The following is a 22,544-nucleotide window of genomic DNA, read 5'->3' as shown; positions in this document are numbered from 1 at the left end:
GGCTTAAGGAGAAGTGCACAATCAACCTACTTTCTAGTCTTATATTTCATTTTAGAAACCCTATGCTGCATAATACTTGCTAGAACGCCCTATCCAGCTAGAGATAAATGAAAATGAGGCTGTAATAGCAAAAAAGGGGTTCTACCTCCAGGAGCCTCTCTGTTTCCCTACACTTAAGACTTAAAGATTCAGTAGAGGGCCCTGCCATTTGTGCCTGAGTAGCCAGCTGAAGCGCCCATGAACAATTTGCACCCATCATTTGGGTGCTTCTCACAAGCAGAGGGACACCTTAGCACAGCAGATTGGACCTCCGACGCTACAGCGTAAATTTTGCTGTGGTAAGCCAAGCATAGAAATAGCTCTGGAGGAACTGAAAACGCAAAATAAGAACTTGCACTGCTCCATTACGAATAATCTTTCCCCCCTAAATTACTTTGAAAGGTAATGCTTTGCTTCAAACAACTGACTTCAGTCTCACCAGACAGATCAATTCTTTTGATTCCCATAGCAATATTTCCAAGTGCTAAAGCTTAATGCTATCTCTGTACCCTAGCTCTTCTTCAAATTAACTTCAGCATTGCACACAGAAAAAAAGCAGAGTGACTATCACTACTTTAGCCTATTAAACTCCTTAGCAAGACACAGGAAAAAGATCATTGGTTTGTGTACCACACTGTAATCAGTGCTTACAGTGGTGCCTCGCAAGACGAAATTAATTCATTCCGCGAGTTTTTTCGTCTAGCAAATTTTTCGTCTGGCGAAGCATGGTGTCAGAAAAGTTTTGGAAAAGCTTCAAAAATCACCAAAAACCTCAAAAAAGGCTACCACACCGCGTTCTATGAGTTGCTCCTCGAAGTCAAGTCGCAACTGTATTAACGGTGTTAAGAAAAAGGAAACAAACTTGCAAAAAACGCAAGACGTTTTCGTCTTGCGAAGCAAGCCCATAGGGAAATTCGTCTTGCGAAGCAGCTCAAAAACCGCAAAACCCTTTCGTCTAGCGAGTTTTCCGTCTTGCGAGGCACCACTGTAATTCCCCTCATTACCTGCAGTCTGTGTATCCTCTGCTATTTGGATTTCTTCCTTAAAGACCAATTTCTGCAGAGGCGGCCCCCTGTACCGAAATGAACGCTTACGACAAATCAATCTGCAAAACAGAATAGGCTTTTAAAAATGGGTGAAAATTTACGATTACGATATCTTTATTGTCATTGTCCCTTGCGGAACAACGAAATTGAAAAACTACATAAAACTACATAAAAACTGCATAAAACTACATAAAAACTACATAAAATATTCAAAAACCCCTAAAAATTCTAAAACCCCATTTTAAAATACACTATACTACAGAGACCCCTTATGCTGCGTTTAGAACCAGAATTGCATTAGCGTAGAAACTGTTTCTCAGGCAGCTAGTCCTGGGCTGTATAACCCTATACCTTCTTCCAGAAGGCAGAAGCTGAAAGAGATCATTTCCGGGGTGCATGCTATCATGTGCTATCTCTGCCACTTTCTTATGGCACCTGGCAGCATATACCGTATTTTTCGCTCTATAAGACACACCAGATCATAAGACGCACCTAGTTTTTGGAGGAGGAAAACAAGAAAAAAAATATTCTAAATCTCAGAAGCCAGAACAGCAAGAGGGATCGCTGTGCAGCGAAAGCAGCAATCCCTCTTGCTGTTCTGGCTTCTGGGATAGCTGCACAGCCTGCATTCGCTCCATAAGATGCACACACATTTCTCCTTACTTTTTAGGAAGGAAAAAGTGAGTCTTATAGAGCAAAAAATATGGTATTTGATCTAAGGTGGGAAGAGTGCACCATGCTTAAGAGTATAAGAGTATGTGCTTTCATATTTATGTGCTAAGTTTTTATTTAAACATTCACGGTACAAAATATGCATAAAATAATGGCCTGACCCTACTGAAAGAGAAATGTCAAGCCTTGCACTGTAACAGATTAAAGCTTACTCCCCTACTCTTCCAATATATTAACTTAATTTACACATGTTTTTAGCAAGGTGGAGTATCTGGGTTATTCAGGTCTCCCAACTCCAGGGATGAGAGACCTCTGGCCGCCAGCTGCTGAACTACATTTCCCATCATCCTTCACCATGCTTGCTGGGGTGGCAGGAGTTGGAGTTTTAACAACATCTGGAGAGCAACAGGTTAGCTACCCCAGCTTACTCTGTCCAAAGCTAAAAAGAGAACTCTGGATGACAGTTCAGAATTTCTGCAGTAATTTCCGATGGCTAATGCCTTTCTATGATTCGATCTGCAATCCTGCACAACAGGGCTGGGAAACCTGTGGGGCTTCACATGTTATTGGCAGCATGGCCATGGCCAGAAATTGTAGCATAGTAATACCTGGTGGGCTACAGGATCTTTACCTTTGCTGCACATACATCCTGAGTACATGTGCCAGTAAACTACCTGTAACGATGTTACAGGTATCTTGCCATGCCAGTGTGTGGTACAGCAGCTAGATGACTTACCGGAAATCTTCTCCCTTCAGCGTTTTAAATGTATCATGTTGCCTGTCATAGCATGGAATTATATTGTCATTCCTCTTCAGGCTGAGGAGTGGATCAGCGCCAGGAACAAATCCTTTGCAGATCCTGTTCTCTTCCATTTGGTCTGCCATTCCAGCAACTGGGGTAGGCTAGTGGAACAGGAATAGCAGGTTTCAGAACATTGCTTCTAAATATACAGCTCCATGTGTGCGTTCCCAACACTAGGAATCAGAAATACAATTCAGATCAAAGCTGCATTGAAGACACTGCAAGGTCATGTCCATAGGCTGGTACAGTGACCTGAAACAGCACTGAAATGAATAAATTCAGGACTGGTGTGTCTTTGAAGTATATTCAAAGAGTAATTGTGTGTGTGTGTGTGTGTGTGTGTGTGTGTGTGTGTGTGTGTGTTGGTCTTTTTTATATACTTATGCATCACACAAACAAGCATTAATTAAATTAAATTAAATACCAAAACGGGGGGGGGGGGATACAAAAGCAAAAATACAAGGATATAATCATAACATAAACTATAATAAAAAATATAAACATTATATTCTCCTAAAAAAGAAAATTAGAAAAAAGAAAAAGTGGCTTCCAACTAACTCCATGCAGATCTTTCTTTCTCATATCACTGGTTATCTGTAATGATTACATTTTTGGAGAGATATCCTAATTACCTGTGAGATTTTTATTCTAAGCTAAAGCAAGTATGAATCTGGCAAATATATTGATGCCTTAGTAAATATGTTGATGATGGGGAGGGGGAATGCAAAGCATATCACCTTAATATGAACTCCATATGTGCTACAACAAGGGTATGGACTGGATCCAGCTGGCTGGCCAGATCCTGGGTTCTCAAATCTTTGGGCCATTATACAGGTGGATGGGGCCAATCACCAAATGTCACACCGTCCGGTGACGCATTTTCCTTCGTAGTGTGGCAAGCCCAAGCGGGGCTTGAAGTTACTGCCCTTCAGCTGACAGGCATTGACTTAAACCTCCTTTCTGCTATGCTAACATCTTCCCCTGAATGGCACAGCTGTTCCCAACCTGCTTGCTCTCACTGCCTATCAGCTGATGGGCAGTGACATCAAGCCTCCCTTGCCAATGCACAGGTAAAAGCAACCTTATGGTACCAGATTGTGCGCTAGCAGCAGCATTTTTCTTTGTTCCGGACCTGCCATCGCATTTGATGATGTGTGTGGTTTGGGGAAACCAAACCTTGAGAGCCAAATTGGGAGCCATGCCAGGTCTGACTAGGCATGTAAACTGGCGGTTCCCCATGACTTTGGCAGACAATCTGGCTCCTTTAGGACTGCCAGGTTTAGGATTTCTAAAAAGTCAATGGTACCAGCATTCTTAGGGACAACTTGGCTGGTGCATCTTTCAGGAGTCCCTGGAGCCGGGCTAGCTGGCAGCTGGCTTTGGGTCCACTTGCAGTGAGCTCTGTCGATGGGCAGCATCGATGAACTTTCAGTCCAGTGTTGCATCGTATCTCTTTTGGAGGCTCTTTTGTTCAGAAACATGCCAGTTGAAAAATGATAAAAAAAGAGAACTATATTATGACAGATTTAGATCCTTAACCCACTTCTAATTACTAGCTGTTAACGACTTTTGCCTCATCAGTTCTGGAAATGCATCTCTAAATCATAAGCGTAGATTCTTTAGATTACATGATTAGGGACTTCCGCTCTGCCACGGACCACAAAGGAGCGTGGGTTTAGCCCTCCGGAGAAAGCCCGAGCTTTGTAGAGAAAACAAGGTCACACAAAGGCGCTGTGGACCTCAAAAAACCTGAAAGTGTTAATTTGAGGTGCAGGGGGATCTGGCTGTGCCATTAGTGATCTCTCTTGCCTCCCAGATCGCTCCGAAAGGAGCGGAGAAGGAAGGTGAGATTGAGGTCTGGGCACTTGGATTCATATTTTATCTCTGCAAAAGCGAAGGCTCTGGCTTCTTGTGCATTATAGCAATAGAGTCTCCGTGATTTAAAAACGGTAAAGGTAAAGGGACCCCTGACCATTAGGTCCAGTCGTGGCCGACTCTGGGGTTGCGGCGCTCATCTCGCTTTATTGGCCGAGGGAGCCGGCATACAGCTTCCGGGTCGTGGCCAGCATGACTAAGCTGCTTCTGGCGAACCAGAGCAGCACACGGAAACGCTGTTTACCTTCCCGCCAGAGCGGTACCTATTTATCTACTTGCATTTTGACGTGCTTTCAAACTGCTAGGTGGGCAGGAGCTGGGACCGGGCAACGGGATTCGAACCGCCGACCTTCTGATCGGCAAGTCCTAGGCTCTGTGGTTTAACCCACAGCACCACCCACGTCCCACCGATTTTAAAAAAACCCAAATCCTTAAAAAGAACTTGGAATCGATTGGATGTAATTTGTTTTGGAACAATTTGGTTAGCAGCAGGGTCAAAAAAAGAGGTCCGTCCCAACTGCAGTGAGATACAAAATGCATGGAAACTACTTACAAATTGTAACGTCATAATAGAAGTCTTCTCTACTGTAAGATTTAAAACTAAAACTTACTACAGAAATCTTTTTATACTCATTTCCATACCCCTGTCCGTAATTTTTGGGAGGCTCTCCTAAAATTTCATTAGCTCAAAGGCTTACTGCCAAAATCATCAATTGCATTTGTTCAGACAAATACATATTAAAGGTTGCAGTCCTTTTTACTGTAGGACTGTTGCAACCATTTCCCTCCCTCTCTGCCTGTGCAACCACAGAAAATACAACCTTTGCAATTTCATTAAAAAGGTTAGCCAGCCTCTCCAGGAGAAAAGCCTGTTGCTGAAGTCATTGGTGACATTTCCCCACCTCCATCACAACACATTCAACAACAAAGATCTTCATGCATGACAGCCTTCTCTGGGAGCTGCTGTAGCATTTGAAAGCTTGCAGTTGTGGGGTGCAGTAATCTCTGCAGGCCATTCCCACAAAATTGTTATTTTTACACATAACAGCTGCTGTAGGATGACTCCCTGGAAAAGTAGCTCCTGCACCACTGCTCTCAATTATGTAAAGAGAACCTGGATTTCCTGACAAACAATGGCTAGGACCTCCTGTAACTGTGTAGTAGAAACGGGCATTTTGCATCAACACCCTTACCTCAAACATGTGCCTTGTGTTAACACACACTTTTTGAGATGCTGGATTAAGATGTAAAAGCAACTGACTGCATGCCAAAGTAGCTCTTTCGAACCTGGACAGTATTTCTATATACTGAATGTGTACTTGCAGAGATGCACCACTTCTTAAAGGAGCTAAAGCCGCTCTAAGAAAAGGTATGGAAGCTAGTATGTACCTTCTCTCTCAGTATCAAGAAGCACGTGGGCACATGGAGGGTTCTTTTTGTAAAGCTCAAAATCTGCATGTCTCTTGTCCCAAGGCCATCTGTCCCGGTCTGGAATTGTCGTCATGCCACTGGCTTTCACGTGCTCCTGCCATGTCTAAATGAACATTGCAAATCTTTTAGCACAAAAGCTGTCTTCCTGAAACTTCCAGGACAGTATAAACTTCAAATCACACAGCAATATATGAATATGTCAAATATACCATATTGACAGAGGACAAACGTAGCTTCCATTAAGCAATTTCCTTAAGATGAAAAAGAAGAAAGCCAGCACACAGATACTAATATTTTGTATGCTGAGATAACACCTCAAGACAGCCTGTGATCTGTTAGTTCTTAGGGTCCACTGGATCTTGTTTCTCAAACAGCAGGTCCCCATGCCAGATGGCAAATGTCTTTTGAACCTGAGGGGACTTTCCAAACCAGTTTGTAAAATAGCATGGGTAAAAGCTAGTCAAAGCAAATGGTGTCTTTTAAAAAACCCCACCAAAAACCCACCTATTTGATTATCACAGCTGCTGTTGTTTTTTAAATTTATTGCCCACCTTTCACTCCAAGGTCCAAGGGTTACAATAATGTAAAATACAGTTTAAAAACTTAAGAATTAAAAAACACAGTTTTAACAGTGGATCCCAGTCAGTTTCAGTGGTAGATAACACTACCAAATACATGCTTTAGCTGATTAATCAGCAAGGACAAATTTTAATAACTCGACTTAAGATTAGAAAATGCATGACTAGGCAAAAAAAAAATCTTAATTTCACAAATATACTCATGGGATCTTCTCACAAGCTACCAGCAGGATGCAGAAATGCATGTGCAGTTCCTTTTCACAACCAAACAACCAAAGCTGTTTTCTAACCCACCTTTCCACTATATAAAAGTCTACAACCCAGCTTAGAATAAAAATGGGCAGAGCAATTCTACTGGATCTGGGCCAGGAGCACTATGGCAAATCCAGAGCCCTGTAAGTGTTTTCCCTTTTGCCAGCATCTTTTAGTCTTTGGCTCTCTGTTTCTTCTTTAGTGGTCTGTAGTGTTTATTCTTCTGCTGGTTATCTCCCTCCGTTCTGGGAGTGCTGAAGGTAGAGGAGGGATATGGATTCAGCAGATCCAAAGCCGAGTCTCCCATTCACCTCTGGTACACAGCCTTCCTACTGATTACCCCAATTTTTGCCCTCTCTGCCGGTAGAGACCTAATGGTAAAGAAGTGATGGCAGCCAACATTTTTATTGTGGCTGGATGAGATTCCAGGGGCAGACCCCTTTCGCTCTCTCTGTCTGCCTGTGGAGAGGGAGAATCTACGAAATGCTATAGTCCCTTGGACAACCTCCCAGGACCACAGGACTGCACCAAAAAGTCACAAAAATAAAAAATATCTTAAGGGTGCAATCTTGCGCATGCTTATCTGGACGTAAACCCCATTAAACACAGCAGGGACTTGCTTTAAAGTAAACATGCACAGGGTTGTGCTGTAAATCTACCAATAAACACAGCAGTATTGTTTAAAATACAGCATATACTTGGGAGAATAAAAGCAGTAAGTTCACACTGTTCAAGGACACACAGAATGTTGTCTGCCTTGTGCCTAAATGATCACAGAATCATAGGATGGTAGAGCTGGAAGAGACCCTGATAAGAAGTGGTGGAAGTAGTGGAGAGTGAATACTGGGCCTTGATCAGAGAGACGAGTGTCAAATTTGCATTTGCCACAAAACTCACTGGATGGCCTGCAAGAAGACCCTGTCTCTTAAATCTTCCTCACAGGGTTGTTGTGAAGATAAAATGCCACACGGAGTAGATTACAGATGTGGCAGGAATTTAAAATCCGCCATTACCTCACGCAGCTCCCTCACTCGTGCTTCGTCAGGCTTACGAGGATGCCGGTTGGATTCCATGCTGCTCTTATATCCAGGATACACAAACCCTCCTGGTGAGAGCCACATCATCTCTGATTGGTGCATGGACTCCTTTAGTTCGCTGTCTTCATCTACTGGGTCAAACATGGCTGACAGATATTCATGATTGTAAGCAAACCTGTTGCCTGGATTCTAAGAAAGAAAGACAAATGTTTCCCTCAGAAAGAACTCTCATCCTCTATGTTTCTCCACAGAGAAACAGGTTTTGCTAAAAAGAGCAAAGCCTGAACTTTACAACAAAACTCTGTACATGTTCCTAACACAACAATGGTAACTGGGTTGGATTTAGAGTGTACAGAAAACACTTAAGAAACCTGGATGTCTAGAAATCCCATAGATACTTAAATTCACTTTAGAAGATAAAGCAATATTATTATGAATTCAACGACAAAAATCCAGCCCTCCAAGTAAGACATGAAGGATGCACTCCCTGAAAATGCAAAAAGGTGAAATTCTGGAGTATTTTTAATTTTTTACATATATATATTAAAAATACTCCAGAATTTCACCTTTTTGCATTTTAAGGGATTGCATCCCTCATGTCTTACACATATACACACATATACACACAAAACACTATGAATCTGAACCACTGGACTCCCAAAATCTTCACAAAATTCTTAGGAAAAAAATAAAATTCCAAAATTTTACCAGACATACCAGAAATCATTAGATCAATCTTTTACTCTAGCAGAAATCCAAAATGGGATGTACTAATCTCACCTCTGCCATCTCTTGACGAAGCAGCTTCTTTGCAATTTCTGCAGAATTTAACGTCTGACAACTGTAATTAAAGATGGACTTGCCATCAGAAGGGAAAGCCCTGATGATTTTGCTGCCTTCCTTTTTCACCATCTTGCTGAGCAGATGTATATTCTCAATATTAGACTGGAAGAAAAGTTAACACATGTAATTATTCTGGTCTTGTTAGACAAAAAGAAATGTACTTTTGAAAATAGACACAGGACTTCTGCCATGGAAAAAGTCGGTAGCTGGACTGGCAGGTAAGTCAAATAAGTAAGCTGTAGCCAAGTTTTTCCAACTCAGCCCACTGTCAGATCTTCTAAACCAGCCTTTCTCAACCATGGATTCCATCACCCTGACCACTGGTCCTGCTGGCTAGGGATGATGGGAGTTGTAGTCCAGCAACAGCTGGGGACCCACGGTTGAGAAAGGCTGCTCTAAACAGTCACCAGGCAGCACATAACTGAAGGAGAAGATGGAGTTGGAGCTCTACATGTGGGGTTGGATGTCTTCCTTCCCTTGGGGGAGGAGAGCTCACCTTGCAGACTGCCAGCTGCCAACCACTTTTCTTTGGAGACATTCAGCTTCCTATTTTCCACTCTCAACCAAGCTAATTTATTCACTGTAATAACGTTCATATTTTAGAAGTGAATACTTGGAACTTTAAGAAAACATACAGGGCACTAAAGACCATCACCTGCGCATCTTTCACAGAGGCTCTAAAACCCAGCTGCTTGCTTAGTCTTTGTTGCCCTAAAGGTGTCAGAATCCACAAAGGGCTCCTTCCCCTTATGAACTGGCTTTTTAAGGAACCCTCAGGCCTACTATCATAGGGCTCACACAAGTCCAAATAACAAGTTCTCCTTTCTGGGGGAGGGGGGAGAGATCCTTGTATCCATTTTGTTCCTTGTTAAATTTGCTAAATAAATAAATCCTCTATGCCTGTGACCTGGTTGCTGTTCCTAAGGTGCGAGTCCCACTCGATTCAGAGGGACTTTAACCACCTTATGATTTCTGACAGGGAACAATGCAGGGATGGGGAACCTGCTGGCTGTCCCATTGTCCCTGACCACTGACTATGCTGGCTGGGGCTGATGGAAGTTGGGAGCCCAACAAAAAATGGATGGTTGAAGATTCTCCAACCCCGATATGTGTATATGTGAACCACAGGACGAGAGAAGACCTCTTCACATGAGCAAACTGTGAGAAGCATCAGGAGCTTGCACCAAAAATAAATGCGGCAGGGTGGGGAACTTGAGCATTTTCTCGCTTTCAAACTAAAAACCCCTCATGTGCATGCTATAATATCACAACTCCATTAAGAAGGCACTTTGTTAGACATAGACATTATCTGAACAATCTCTTTAGATAGGAATAGGCAATCTGTAGCACTCCAGATATTGCTGGACTACAACTCCCATCATCCTTGGCCATGCTGGCTAGGGCTGATGGGAGCTGTAGTCCGACAGCATGTGGAGGGCTTCTGTTTCCCCTTTCCTGTCTTAAGGCAACCTTTCATTGCTGCAGCACACACACCTGGATAAAGTCTTCTGGTGTCTGACTTTCCATTTCCCTTTTTCTAAGTAGGTACTCTTCGTTGTGGTTATCTAGAGGGAAACGCCTATATTTTCTCACATACGAATACTTTGGTGGAATATCAAACATCCCTGAGATATCTGGGTGTTGCTGGATGAACAAGTCATCCTTTTTCAGTGGGATCCCAAACTCTTGGCTCAACACTGTGATCATTTCTGCAGATGGCAAGAGATCGTGATGGACCACATCTCTTAACCTCATACTGCGGCAGATAGAATCAAGCCTGAAGAACAAGGCAGAGAGAGAGAGAGAAAGAGAGAGAGAGAGAACATAAGCATGTGAATAAGGGTGACCCAGCAGACACTGTGTACTTGGCTTTCAAAAAGCTTTTGATAGACTCCCTCACCAAAGATGATGATGATGATGATTTGTTGAATTTATATACCACCCTATTCCCTGGGGTCTCAGGGAGGTTCACAGAATAAAATTAAGATACAAAATGCATAATAAAAATGACAACACAGTAACACCCACCCACCCAAAAAACAACATTCGTGAGTATGCTTAGAAGACATGAAGTAGGAGGTCCTCTTATGGATCATAATCATCTAAACAACAAGAAGCAGAGAGTAAGAATAAATGGGCAGATCTCATAATGGAATAATATAAATAAATAAACAAATAATTAAAAAACAACACACAGTATTCCAAGCATAGTTGCACCGCAGACTTGTATAATGGCACCATGTTATTGGAAGGTTTTCCCCCCTCAATCCCTTTCCTCATGATCCCTAATACAGATCAACAATGGGTCAACATCCATCATGAACTCAAGAATCCTTTCCTAGTCAGTCACGGCCAGTTCAGGTCCTATTAAGATGTAAGTGAACTTGTGCATTGCTTTACAGCTGTTTACACTGAACCACATATGCCATTTTAAGGCCAGTTCACCTAATTTGGAGAAATCTTTCTCGATTTCCTTACACTCAACATGTGATCAGGGACCCCAATACTGTAGGAGCCCTGATTACGTGAAGTACCAGTAGTTCAAGGGAATGAATGGAAGTAGAAGCCCCCTGCAGTCCTTCTCCATGCAACACAGGGAAGTTTGGGGACTCAAGGGTATCTGCTATGGGCACAACGACATTGGGGGCAGGCCCTGTACATCTGCTCTTCCCCCATTTGCATATTCAGATGACTTCCTGAACATACCCTGAAAGGATTGTATCATTATGAAGCACATTGCCAGAGCAAAGGATCTCAAAACTGAGCCAAATCCAATTATTAAGGAAGCATAGTGTGATGAGACTATGGAGAATCAGATGATTTCACACACACCCTCTACATAGAACAAGATAATAATAATAATAATAATAATAATAATAATAATAATAATAATAATAATAATAATTTATACCCCGCCCATCTGGCTGAGTTTCCCCAGCCACTCTGGGCGGCTCCCAATCAGTGTTAAAAACAGTACAGCGTTACATATTAAAAACTTCCCTGAACAGGGCTGCCTTAAGATGTCTTCTGAATGTCAGGTAATTATTTATCTCTTTGACATCTGATGGGAGGCCATTCCACAGGGCGGGTGCCACTACCAAGAAGGCCCTCTGTCTGGTTCCCTGTAGCCTCACTTCTCGCAATGAAGGAACCGCCAGAAGGCCCTCGGTGCTGGATCTCAGTGTCCGGGCTGAATGATGGGGGTGGAGACGCTCCTTCAGGTATACTGGACCGAGGCCGTTTAGGGCTTTAAAGGTCAGCACCAACACTTTGAATCGTGCTCGGAAACGTACTGGGAGCCAATGCAGATCTCTCAGAACCGGTGTTATGTGGTCCCATATCACCAGTAAGATAATCAAAAGTGCTATGAAAATTCTCTCCAAAGGATCTAGTGGAGGTTCCTCCACAACCAACAAAGATATATACACCAAACTCTAAATATGTACAGAACAGTAAGTCAGAAATCCAAGAACAATCTAACCTGATGAGAGCTTCAAAACACGGAAGGGGAACCATATCCCTGATATATAACAAAGGCTGATTCATGATATTAGATAGTGGCTTGCAGAGACGGATATGAAGAAGGATGGCTTCAAGGTCTACATACAGGCGCTGATGAAAAGAGAAGCGTGAGTTATAGAATATTTGTAATCTTCCAATTTTAGATTCACGCAACCTGTAAGAGAGAAGAAATAGGACAGCATTGGCCAAATACTTCATAATCTTGTGTTTCCTGACATTTCATAGCATCTTTCCCCTTTCTTAGTCAAGGGTTTTTGATTTTTAAGTATTATAAAGCTCAGATTAAAACCCTGTATGATAAAGAAGAGAAGCAGGTATCATATCAAGAGCAACTAAGGCAAGAAAACTTGCATTATTTTTAGATGCATGCATGCATTGCAAGAGGAATCATTTTAAAGGAGGCACTTCCTCCTATGGGAGAGATAAAGGGAATGTCTAAGACGGTGTTTATGAGAACTTGATTCAAGCACATCTTGAATCAAGCGAAAGGTTTTTTTTAAAAAAAAAACATGAATACTGCTCCAATAACATATCCCAGTACTGGAAAGTTGACCCTACCATATCACCAGTAAGGTAAAATTAGCCAGTCTCACAATGATCTTAATTCCTGTCTTTCCTATGTGTTAATTTTAATAGTACTTTAGTTGCAAACCTATAGAAGACTCATTTGGAGTAAGTCTCACTGAACTCAATGGAACTCCCATCTCTGTAGGATTGCACTACCAAGCATATTTAAGAGCTCCATGTCAAAAGGCAGTCCTAAACATTTTCTTATTCAATTCAGGTTATGCTTGGCATATACACAGATGCTGACCTGGAAAAACTTGAGTGACTCCTGCTTTGCTGTTTTGGTAGCACTAGTCCTGTGCTGTATAGAAATCTCATGGGGTGGGGAACCTGTTTGCTCTATTTCCCTCTTTCCCATTCGCAGCGGCATCCGTAGTCCCATGAGTTTCAAAGGAGATGTGAGACTGACAACACCAGACTACAAAAGGGCTTTGATTTATTTTGTCAGGTCTCTTAAGACCTAGCCCTTTCTGAAAAACAGCTAGTGGAGTATACAATATCTGGAATCTCCAGGTTGGGTTGGGAGCGTCCCTTGTCTGAAAGCCTGGAAAATCACTGCAAGCCAGGGAGGGCAATCCTGAGCTAGAAGGACCAATGGCCTGATTCAGTATCAGGCAGCTTCCTATGTTCCTATATGTGGAAAGGCACTCATCCATCCACAGACAAAGGAAGGGAAAATATTTGGAGGAGGGGTAACGTGCTACTAATCCAAAAGGCATCCTCAGCACTCCCACCTGTATTTCTGGGGATTTTCTAGGATGCAGCTTGTAGCACTCTGAAAAACTCCAAAACCAGCCTGAAGCAAAAAGCATAAATTAACACATGGGTGGGCAAACTATGGCCCAGGGGCCGGATCTGGCCCAATCTCTGGGTTATTTGTGGGGCATAGGAATTCGTTCATCCCCCCCCAAAAAAAATATAGTCCGGCCTCCCACAAGATCTGAGGGACAGTGGACCAGCCCTCTGCTGAAAAAGTTTGCTGACCCCTGAATTAAAGAAAGAAAGAAAGATTCATTCCAATAGTATGAAAGGGAATTCATCCAGTGCAAAATAGGAGGCATGCAAGAACTCTGCCATGAGGGGAAAGAGTTAATGCCTTCCTACAAACACACACACCACCTGCTATTTACTTTAAAAAGATATCCACAGCAACTGCTAACTGCATAAATTACCATCTAATCTACTTCCTCCCTAGGAAGCAGGAACTGTAGCTCAACATCAGACATAAGGTGTGCGCTCTTCAGTGCCAAGGCAGCATTGCACTAGCGAACTTCTAATGGGCAAAATGGGAACGAGGAAAACCAAGTGCTGCAATAGACTAGTCTCATTATTTTCATAATTTGACTGGTGCATTTTTATTAAAACACAGTGAAACAACCAAAGTACCCCAAAATCCTGGCGCTGAAATTTTGGGCTAACTTTCAATTTTGAAAGCATCCTTGAACAGATCCTGAAAGTCCTGTCTTCTATCCCTACATGAACTAGTCTGATCACTGCAGACCAGAAGCATATTGTAAGAAGCAAATAAACAAATGCTTCTCTATATACAAAACAGTTATTAAAAATATGAGGTTGAGTCTGACAAATCACCTTTATAAAAAGATCACAGGAGAGGAAAATAGGCTTTAATTGCAAAACGTTACTGGTTACCTGTCTATTCGCTTATTCCATAACCTCTTGAGGGCTTTGTTCTTTAAGCCTTCCACGATAAGAAGGTGAATGGATCCGTCCAGAATATGAAACCCAGTAAGAACGTCCAGCTGAGAAATCTCCTCATAAGTCATCCTGCTATTCAGTTTTAACGCATTAAGAGATTTATGAATGATGCGTAGAGGGTACGAATCCAATTCTAGAGCCTCTGCGTTGATCTTTGTAATCTCCTGCAGCAAGTAACCTATGAGAGAAGTGTTTTTAAAGTCGAAAACATAGATGATGCAGCCATAGGGGCAATAATCATCTTTAGTGTCCTCTGCTTCATCTTCGGGAGTTAATGGTACAGCTATTTCAACTCTGACTTTAAGAAAGGCCCCTGAGCACACATAATGCCCCACTGGCATCTGGGCCACCGGAGAGCCGTCGGCAGCTTTGGCCTTCCGAGTGGCACTCGTATCCTGAACGGAGCAGTTGTGAATTGGCGCACAAAAATTCAAGGCCTTTTCGCCTAGCAGTAGTTCAGCCAAGCGGATTTTGGCTACCCCATATGGGTGCCACACTTCCTCCATGCCTTTCATGGGATTCTGGGCCACGTATTTCGAAGTGACCGAGCTCAAATGGCTGAGCCTGCGGTCTCCTGGCTCCTCTCCAAACAAGGAAGGCTTTACATCGACATCTTGCCATTTTTTGTCCCGATCGTGAACCTCGATTTCCAAGGGTGGCCCTCTTAGATACTCATTCAGTTCGTCACGTCTTATTGTTCCTGCAAGAATCACATTGGTGTCTTTAAAGAAGACATGAGAGCCATGATCCCGGTCTTGCGTTCGATGTGGCTCCATATTATGGAATTTGTATTTGCAGTAAATAGGAAGGCATGAATGCTATCAAAAGGAAAGAGCAGAGAAGGAAGGTAGGAGGGGGCTGTTTTGGTTTCCTTTATCTCTCAGAAAATATATATACACCTTCTTTCAGTAAAAGTAATCAAGTATGAAATAAAAATGCACCTTTGATTGAGGTCAGTTTAGGCTAGCCCAGTACATTTTGCTGCCCAAGACGCAGCAGCATAGCATCAGTTGCTGGTGCCCAGGGCAGGCAGGGGAAGATGGGGGCGCCATCCCAGCCCTCACCACCGACAATGATGGAGCAACCCAGCCCCACCAAAGCAAAGTGGGGTTGCACTAAGCTGCCTGCCCACCCACACAGGGGGGAGTCGGCCGGCACAGCCCTGGGTGGGTGGAGAGGAGCGCCAGGCCAGGCCATGCTGGAGGCGCCAGGTTCACACCCCCTCTGTGTGCCAGGGCCAGGGCCCCCCTGTCTACGCCATTGCCAAGGCCAAGCAGCAAATGACCCACCCCACCCTATCATGGGTACCCAAGGCTGATGAAAACTATTTTGGTACTCAGGGCAGGAGAAGCACAATAACAAATTATCAATTTGCTGCCTTTTTATGTTGCCCAAATCAGTTCTGCCTGAGGCACCCGCCTCATTCTGCCTAGTGGTAGGGCTGTCCCAGCCATGTAGCATAATCCAAGGCAGATTGGTGTCAGGGATAGGCAATTTGGAAGCAGCAGCAACAACCTGGTGGTCAGTGGCAGTGGCAGCAGGAAGGTGAGAGTGGCTGCCCTCACTCTTCTGTTTCCCCAGTCCACTGCCTGAACTTGCATATTCAGGGAAGGGCCTGCCTTGAGGGGAGTGGGCAAACATGCTCCCTCAATGATTCTATGTGTATATAAAAAGTGCAAACGAGAGTTCTGGATGGGGGGACTTAAATGTGCTAGGTTTTCCACCACCACGTGTTATGTAAATGCAGCGATCCAATATGGCCACAAGTTCACTTCAGGTTGTCTTTAGATTATACAGTGGTGCCCCGCCAGACGAATGCCTCGCAAGACGGAAAACCCGCTAGACGAAAGGGTTTTCCGTTTTTTAGCTGCTTCGCAAGACAATTTTCCCTATGGGCTTGCTTTGCAAGACGAAAACGTCTTGCAAGTGTTCCGATTTTTTTCCGCTCCCCCCCCCTTTTTCTAAGCCGCTAATAGCCTTTTAGCCGCTAATCCGCTAAGCCTTTAATAGCCGCTAATAGCCTTTTAGCCGCTAAGCCTTTAATAGCCGCTAAGCCTTTAATAGCCGCTAAACCGCTAATAGCCGCTAAACCGCTAATAGCGCTAATCCGCTAAGCCACTAATAGGGTTGCTTCGCAAGACGAAAAAACCACTAGACGAAGAGGCTCGCGGAACGGATTAATTTCGTCTTGCGAGGCACCACTGTAACTGTTTTGCAAATAAGAAATGGGGAAATTACAAATGTAAGAAGCAGGAGCTTTTCAGAATTCAATTGTTTCCCCCAGAATGTCACATGTAGTTACTTGAGAAGAATGCTCTGAATTACCTGTAGCACTTTAATTGGAACAGGGGTGTCTGGTAAGCACCTTGCGGAGTTAATCTTAATAATCAGTGGATTTAATTCATGTTTCTGTTTCTCACTCATCAGAGTCCCTTCAACAGAAAAGCTAAGATATGCGTCCCAAAGTTTTGGGGATTTCTCTCTTAGCTGACTGACCACGCAGCGTTGTCCTGGAAGTGGAATTACATTATTTATATAATCAGTATAGCAGCAGTACTAAAGAAGCAATATGTTCTATGTCATTGCTTAATAGGCTTATTAAACAACTGAGCCTCTTGGGCTGGCTGATGAGAAGGTCAGCAGTTCAAATCCCTGCAATCGGGTGAGTTACTGTTGCTCTGTCCCAGCTTCTGCCAACCTAGCAGTTCAAAAGCACACCAGTGCAAGTAGATAAATAGATACCACTGGCAGGAAGGTAAACGACGTCTCCATGTGCTCTGGCTTCCGTTGCAGCAGAAGCGGTTTAGTCATGTTGGCCACATGGCCCAGAAAGCTATTTGTGGACAAACACTGGCTCCCCTTGGCCTGAAAGCAAGATGAGCACCACACCCCATAGTCACCTTTGACTGGACTTAACCATCCGGGGTCCTTTACCTTTTTTAGGCTTATTCTCTGGAGAAACCACACCACATCATTTGGTCATTTGCGCCACTTTAACAAATGCAAGAACCTGCAGAGAAAGAAGCAAAGACTAGGGCAACCTAACAGTGTGTTCTTTTCTAGCCAACCCCTGTCACAATTGCAAAGGAAGGAGGGAGCTCCTTTGGGGAAGGGCCACAGCTCAGTGAGAGAGCATTTCCTGAGCATGCAGGAGATCCTTGCTTCAATCCCCTGCTTCTCCAGGCTAGAGAGCTACTGCCAGTCAGTGTAGACCATGCAAAAATGATGGACTCATGGTCCTCCTGTCTCAGTATAAGGCAACTTCCTATGTAGGAATATGACCACCACATATGGCCATGAGTGGGACCCATGGTATTTTTTTAAAAGGTTTCCTTGGCCTAGACTAGACCTGCTCCCTCCCTTTATTGCTCATGTGTGCCCAACTCTCTAAAAATGCTTCCAATCATTGCAGTCCTGCAACGGAACAACATGTGAAATAAACAAGCAGCATCAAAGAGCATCTCTCCCCACTCTCCCCCATTACTACCTCCTTTCCAGCTCTCCTGCTGCCAACACTTTAAATACTGAATTTTAAATTGATGTAACCTGCTTTGACACCTGCTGGTGAAGGGCGGGCAGTAATTTTAATAATGGTGGTGGTTGTGTTAGTATATGATAAAAACATACTACTTAGGGGGAAAACTAAATTGCTTCCATTTTATAAGCGTGATCTTCCCCCCTGCCCCGTTGCTCTTAACCTTCTGACTGGAGCATTTCTTACTCATCTGCAGTTTGTAATTTTGTCTTCCATTGCCCTGCTCCAGCTTGCTTATTTTTACCTCTCCAAAGTTAGTCCCTAATTCTTCTCTCCATTATAGCAGCTACTGGCTTAAAAAGAACCCAACTGTCCATTAGCATCGGTCTCTCTCTCTCTCAATCTCTCTCTCTCTCTCTCTCTCTCTCACTCACTCATTGCCCCTGCCACATATTTTCAGCCATCTCCTTATCAACAGTCCTCACAGTCAATGAATGGACAGGCCTTGAACTCAATAGGGAATCCTATTTCTCAAGGGTCATTTTTAGAAATTGTCACTGGAAGTACTGCAGATCACCAGCAGGGGGGAGGGAAGGTAAAGGACCCCTGGACAGTTAAGTCCAGTCAAAGGCGACTCTGGGGTTGCAGCGCTCATCTCGCTTTCAGGCCAAGGGAGCCGGCGTTTGTCCACAGTCAGCTTTCCAGGTCATGTAGCCAGCAGGACTAAACCGCTTCTGGCGCAACAGAACCCCGTGACACAAACCAGAGCGCACAGCAACACCATTTACCTTCCCATCACCTATTTATCTACTTGCACTGGCATGCTTTCAAACTGCTAGTTTGGCAGGAGCTGGGACAGAGCAACGGGAGCTCACCCCATTGGAGGGGCCAGCAGGGGGAGCCCACATGCCAGCAGCAGAACTTCATATTGCACATGAAAACAGGGTGCCAGAAGAGGGAGCACTCCAAAGGAGAAATAGAAGGCAAAGGCTTTGCAAACCTCACTTGCAACCACAAGGCATGGAATACTTTTAGCATTCATTGTACTACATCTGTTACAAGTATGCACTAATCTGAACAGAACTGAAGGGAAACAGCCTGTATCAGTAGTAGTGCAGATTTGCTGAACAAAATTACAAAGCGCAAGAGAAACTGAGAGGAGCTCTGAATGTGCCAGAGTGCCGTCCAATTAATGCATCAATGCCCTTGAAGCCTCAGCTTCAATTAAAAGCAAAACGTCCGGAAGCATGCAGCAAAAAGATAATTTGTATGTAAGCTGTCAGCTGAACCAGCAAAGCAGCATGCAGTCTCAGGGGGTTGCTGCTATGTACCTTGCATTCCTAATAGAAGTGAAATCACCACGAGCTTTTACCTTTCAGGCTTCTGCAGTTTGGGCAGCAGTGATGTCAAAAAAGAAAGTGCACATCTCTGCAAATTGTATTAGCTGAACCGTTCAACAGCACAGCAGGCAGGCAGAATGTTCCTATCACCCAACATGCAACATTTTAAAGCCTTATTGAGGTCGTATTTCCTGTAAGCTGCTATATTTTTCCTACATGGAAATATACAGCAGTAGCTAAATTGCATGCACACTGGCTGCAGGAAGAAGAAAAAAACCTTGTGCTCTGTATGTGTGTTTTTCTATACAAAGATTTGTTTGGTGGGGGATATATGAAGCAGCTCTAAGATTAACCTGCACTGATCTGAAAGAAAGAAAGAAAAATTCTTGAACTGCAGCCTTTTAACTATATTTAAAAATTTAAAACCCCACAGACAATGAAACCTTTTCCTGACATTTTATTTTGACAGATACCAGACTGTTTTTGCAAGAAGAGTTATGTTTGCAAACACTAAGAAAAACCAAAGGGAGAAATCTCAGTAATTTTAATGTCTTTCTTAATTTGCAATACAGCAAACCCTTATGAGGACCAGTCAATTCACAAAACCACAATTCCTGTTACTGGCTGAGTCCGGACAGGAAAATGTACATTAGGAAGTGGCAATCTGAATCCTTTGTTCATAGATCTCCCATGCCTGTTATCCTTCTAACCAATACAGCAGCTGTGCCTGTAAGTTTATGCCTTAACCTTCTCATTTCTAGCCTCTGAGCATGCACGATTCCACTTCTGTACAGAGCCTGGCAAACTGCCAGCACTAATTAAATACTGACAGGAGTAACATGTTCAACATCATTCATAAGCAGTATCACAAAGGCAGGGGTAGATGATAACGTAGGGAAAGTGTCACTCAATTGTCTACAGCAGCTTTCCCCAATCTTGGAGTCCACAGATGTTGTCAAAGAGCACACATACCCCAATCTCCACTCAGCCTGGCCAACCGTCAGATATGATGGGAGTTGTAGTCCAATGATATCTGAGGGCTCAAGGTTAAGGAAGTCTTGTCTACAACATGAGGCAATATTTCCACCCCCAAGCCTCACTCACCTTTTGACTTCCCCCCTCCTCCAGCTATTTTAAATTTTGAAAAGTTTGTCCTTCCTTTGCCTTATGGGGGTCAATTACTAACCTAAGTGTACACAGATGGGCTGGTAAGTCAGTTAATGCTTGTGGATTTGTTTACAAGGCTGGTCTACTTCAAATCCACAGCAGCTTTCAGAAATCACTAGATTTTCAGCACAACAAGATGCCATCCCCTTTCCTACTCACAGATATATGCATGTTATGTTCTGACTTTACAGACAGGACGTACCGCTTTGGGCTATCTGAATTTGTCCATTTCGCACACTGTCTTGGCAGAGCCAGTATTTGTCCCAACACTTACAAGGCAGCTTCTCGCAATAAAATAAGCCACCCTCTCCTTCACCTCTGTGACAAGCTGCTCGAGCATTTGACAATACCAAACTACATAACGTCTAACCCTGGCTTCCTCAACCTCGGCCATCCAGATGTTTTGAGACTACAATTCCCATCATCCCTGACCACTGATCCTGCTAGCTAGGGATTATGCGAGTTGTAGGCCAAAAACATCTGGAGGGCCGAGGTTGAGGAAGCCTGATCTAACCACTTCGCCCTGCAACCTTACCCCCCCCCCAAGTAGTGGGGCGGTGGGGGTGTGAGGGTGGGGAAATACCTGACAAGAGGGGCATGAGGTTCAGCTCTAAAAAAGCTATTCCAAACTTCTTTGCCAGAGATGTTGAAGCTGCAGTTTCTTTAGTAGTTGATTTCTGGGTGCCCGATGCAGATCTTTTTTCTAAAACTCGTGAGGGTTTCTTTTTTTCTGGTAACTGGTGGTGCCCTGAAAGAGAACATATATTTCAATGGTCAAGTGTCTGATAGAGAACAGAATTTTATCTGATACAATCCATCAACATTAAACAGTACAGTGGTGCCCCGCAAGACGAATGCCTCGCAAGACAAAAAACTCGCTAGACGAAAGGGTTTTCCGTTTTTTGAGTCGCTTTGCAAGACAAATTTTCCTATCGTCTTGCGAGTTCTTGCGAGTTTGTTTCCTTTTTCTTAAAGCCGCTAAGCCGTTAATAGCTGCTAAGCCGCTAAGCCGTTAATAGCCGCTAAGCCGCTAATAGCTATGCTTCACAAGACAAAAAAACCGCAAGCCGAAGAGACTTGCGGAACGGATTAATTTTGTCTTGCGAGGCACCACTGTACTGGCTTGATATATTTAAGAGAGCAACTGCTTGACCCGAAAAAGGCTGGGGAATTAATGCCTAGGCCATTAGCCAGGTTCAGCTATAGGTGACATAGTCACACAGAATCACCTGCACTGAACACCTTGCTGCGCTTGGGTAAAATAGCTTCATCTAGTCTGCGACCAATTTCCATGCACTTGCAGCCTTACCCACTGCCCTTGCTTCGCAGGTAACCAGTGTGTGCCGCCATGCACAGTCTTTTCCTTTCAGCAAGAGGGAGGGAAGAGAATGATCTCGACACGCAATTTGATTTGCATATCTCTGGATTATGCTGAATGCATTGTGAACAGGTGTATGGATCTGAACTTATTTCTACGGTTTATCTCTATAGATCATAGCGTGAGTGTAAAGGTTGACATAACTTAAATACAGTGGTACCTCAGGTCAAGAACTTAATTCATTCCAGAGGTCCGTTCTTAACCTGAAACTGTTCTTAACCTGAGGTACCACTTTAGCTAATGGGGCCTCCCACTGCTGCCGCGCAATTTCTGTTCTCATCCTGAAGCAAAGTTCTTAACCTGCGGTATTATTTCTGGGTTAGTGGAGTCTGTAACCTGAAGCGTCCGTAACCCGAGGTACCACTGTATGCCGTGAGATTCACCGTCATGAAACTTGCTTGACCTTGGTAGAAGCACAATGCCTCATCTCAAAATGTGCCATCACACTTTGTAAAGATCAGCACATGCAAATTTAGTTGCCAAGCACAGCCTATTCAAGCTCCTGAATGAGGGCTATCAAGACAAGGGTAAGGCAGAGAGCACACAAAAAGATGGCCAGGTCCTGTCTGGTTCATTTCTCTCTAGGATATTAAGAGTTCTTTCAAACTCTTAAATCTGCAAGATGGGCAAGGTGAGAAATTGGGGGGGGGGAGTGAGACAGGAATGAGTCACCTCAAAGCCCCTCCCTCCCTTCCCTACTAAGAGACATTAGCTAAAAACCCCAGACTTCAATAGTTAGCTGGCTATCATAGCTATCCCTAGCTCCAATGAGAAACTCTCCTTTTCTCTGTGCTCTCAAGGAAC

At 43.7% G+C, this 22,544-nt stretch overlaps 1 protein-coding gene across 10 annotated transcripts in view; it reads right to left on the bottom strand.

The window, feature by feature from the left end:
- Positions 1-22,544, bottom strand: part of CFAP92 (cilia and flagella associated protein 92 (putative)) — a 332,392-nt gene that overhangs the window by 279,445 nt on the left and 30,403 nt on the right. For 4 of the 10 annotated variants that reach the window (XM_083489180.1, XM_083489182.1, XM_083489175.1 and 1 more), the window contains 12 exons: positions 20,946-21,110; positions 16,706-16,890; positions 14,315-15,198; positions 12,057-12,251; positions 10,070-10,352; positions 8,513-8,677; positions 7,709-7,921; positions 5,824-5,968; positions 3,866-4,023; positions 2,494-2,660; positions 1,026-1,144; positions 92-685 (listed from right to left, as the gene is read on the bottom strand). In XM_083489180.1, the coding sequence (XP_083345306.1) occupies positions 654-685; positions 1,026-1,144; positions 2,494-2,660; positions 3,866-4,023; positions 5,824-5,968; positions 7,709-7,921; positions 8,513-8,677; positions 10,070-10,352; positions 12,057-12,251; positions 14,315-15,198; positions 16,706-16,890; positions 20,946-21,110 (2,711 nt within the window). In that variant the 3' untranslated portion in view covers positions 92-653. Of the gene's footprint in view, positions 1-91; positions 686-1,025; positions 1,145-2,493; positions 2,733-3,865; positions 4,024-5,823; positions 5,969-7,708; positions 7,922-8,512; positions 8,678-10,069; positions 10,353-12,056; positions 12,252-14,314; positions 15,199-16,705; positions 16,891-20,945; positions 21,111-22,544 lie in introns of those variants that run through there. The other 6 variants (XM_083489181.1, XM_083489176.1, XM_083489178.1 and 3 more) reach the window with 3 other exon arrangements.

The sequence above is a fragment of the Podarcis liolepis genome (assembly GCF_965112155.1).
Source record: "Podarcis liolepis genome assembly, chromosome: 2".
NCBI classification, from domain to species: Eukaryota; Metazoa; Chordata; class Lepidosauria; order Squamata; family Lacertidae; genus Podarcis; species Podarcis liolepis.
Note: the sequence above shows the minus strand (reverse complement) of the source record. Positions and strands in the feature narration are given on the sequence as shown.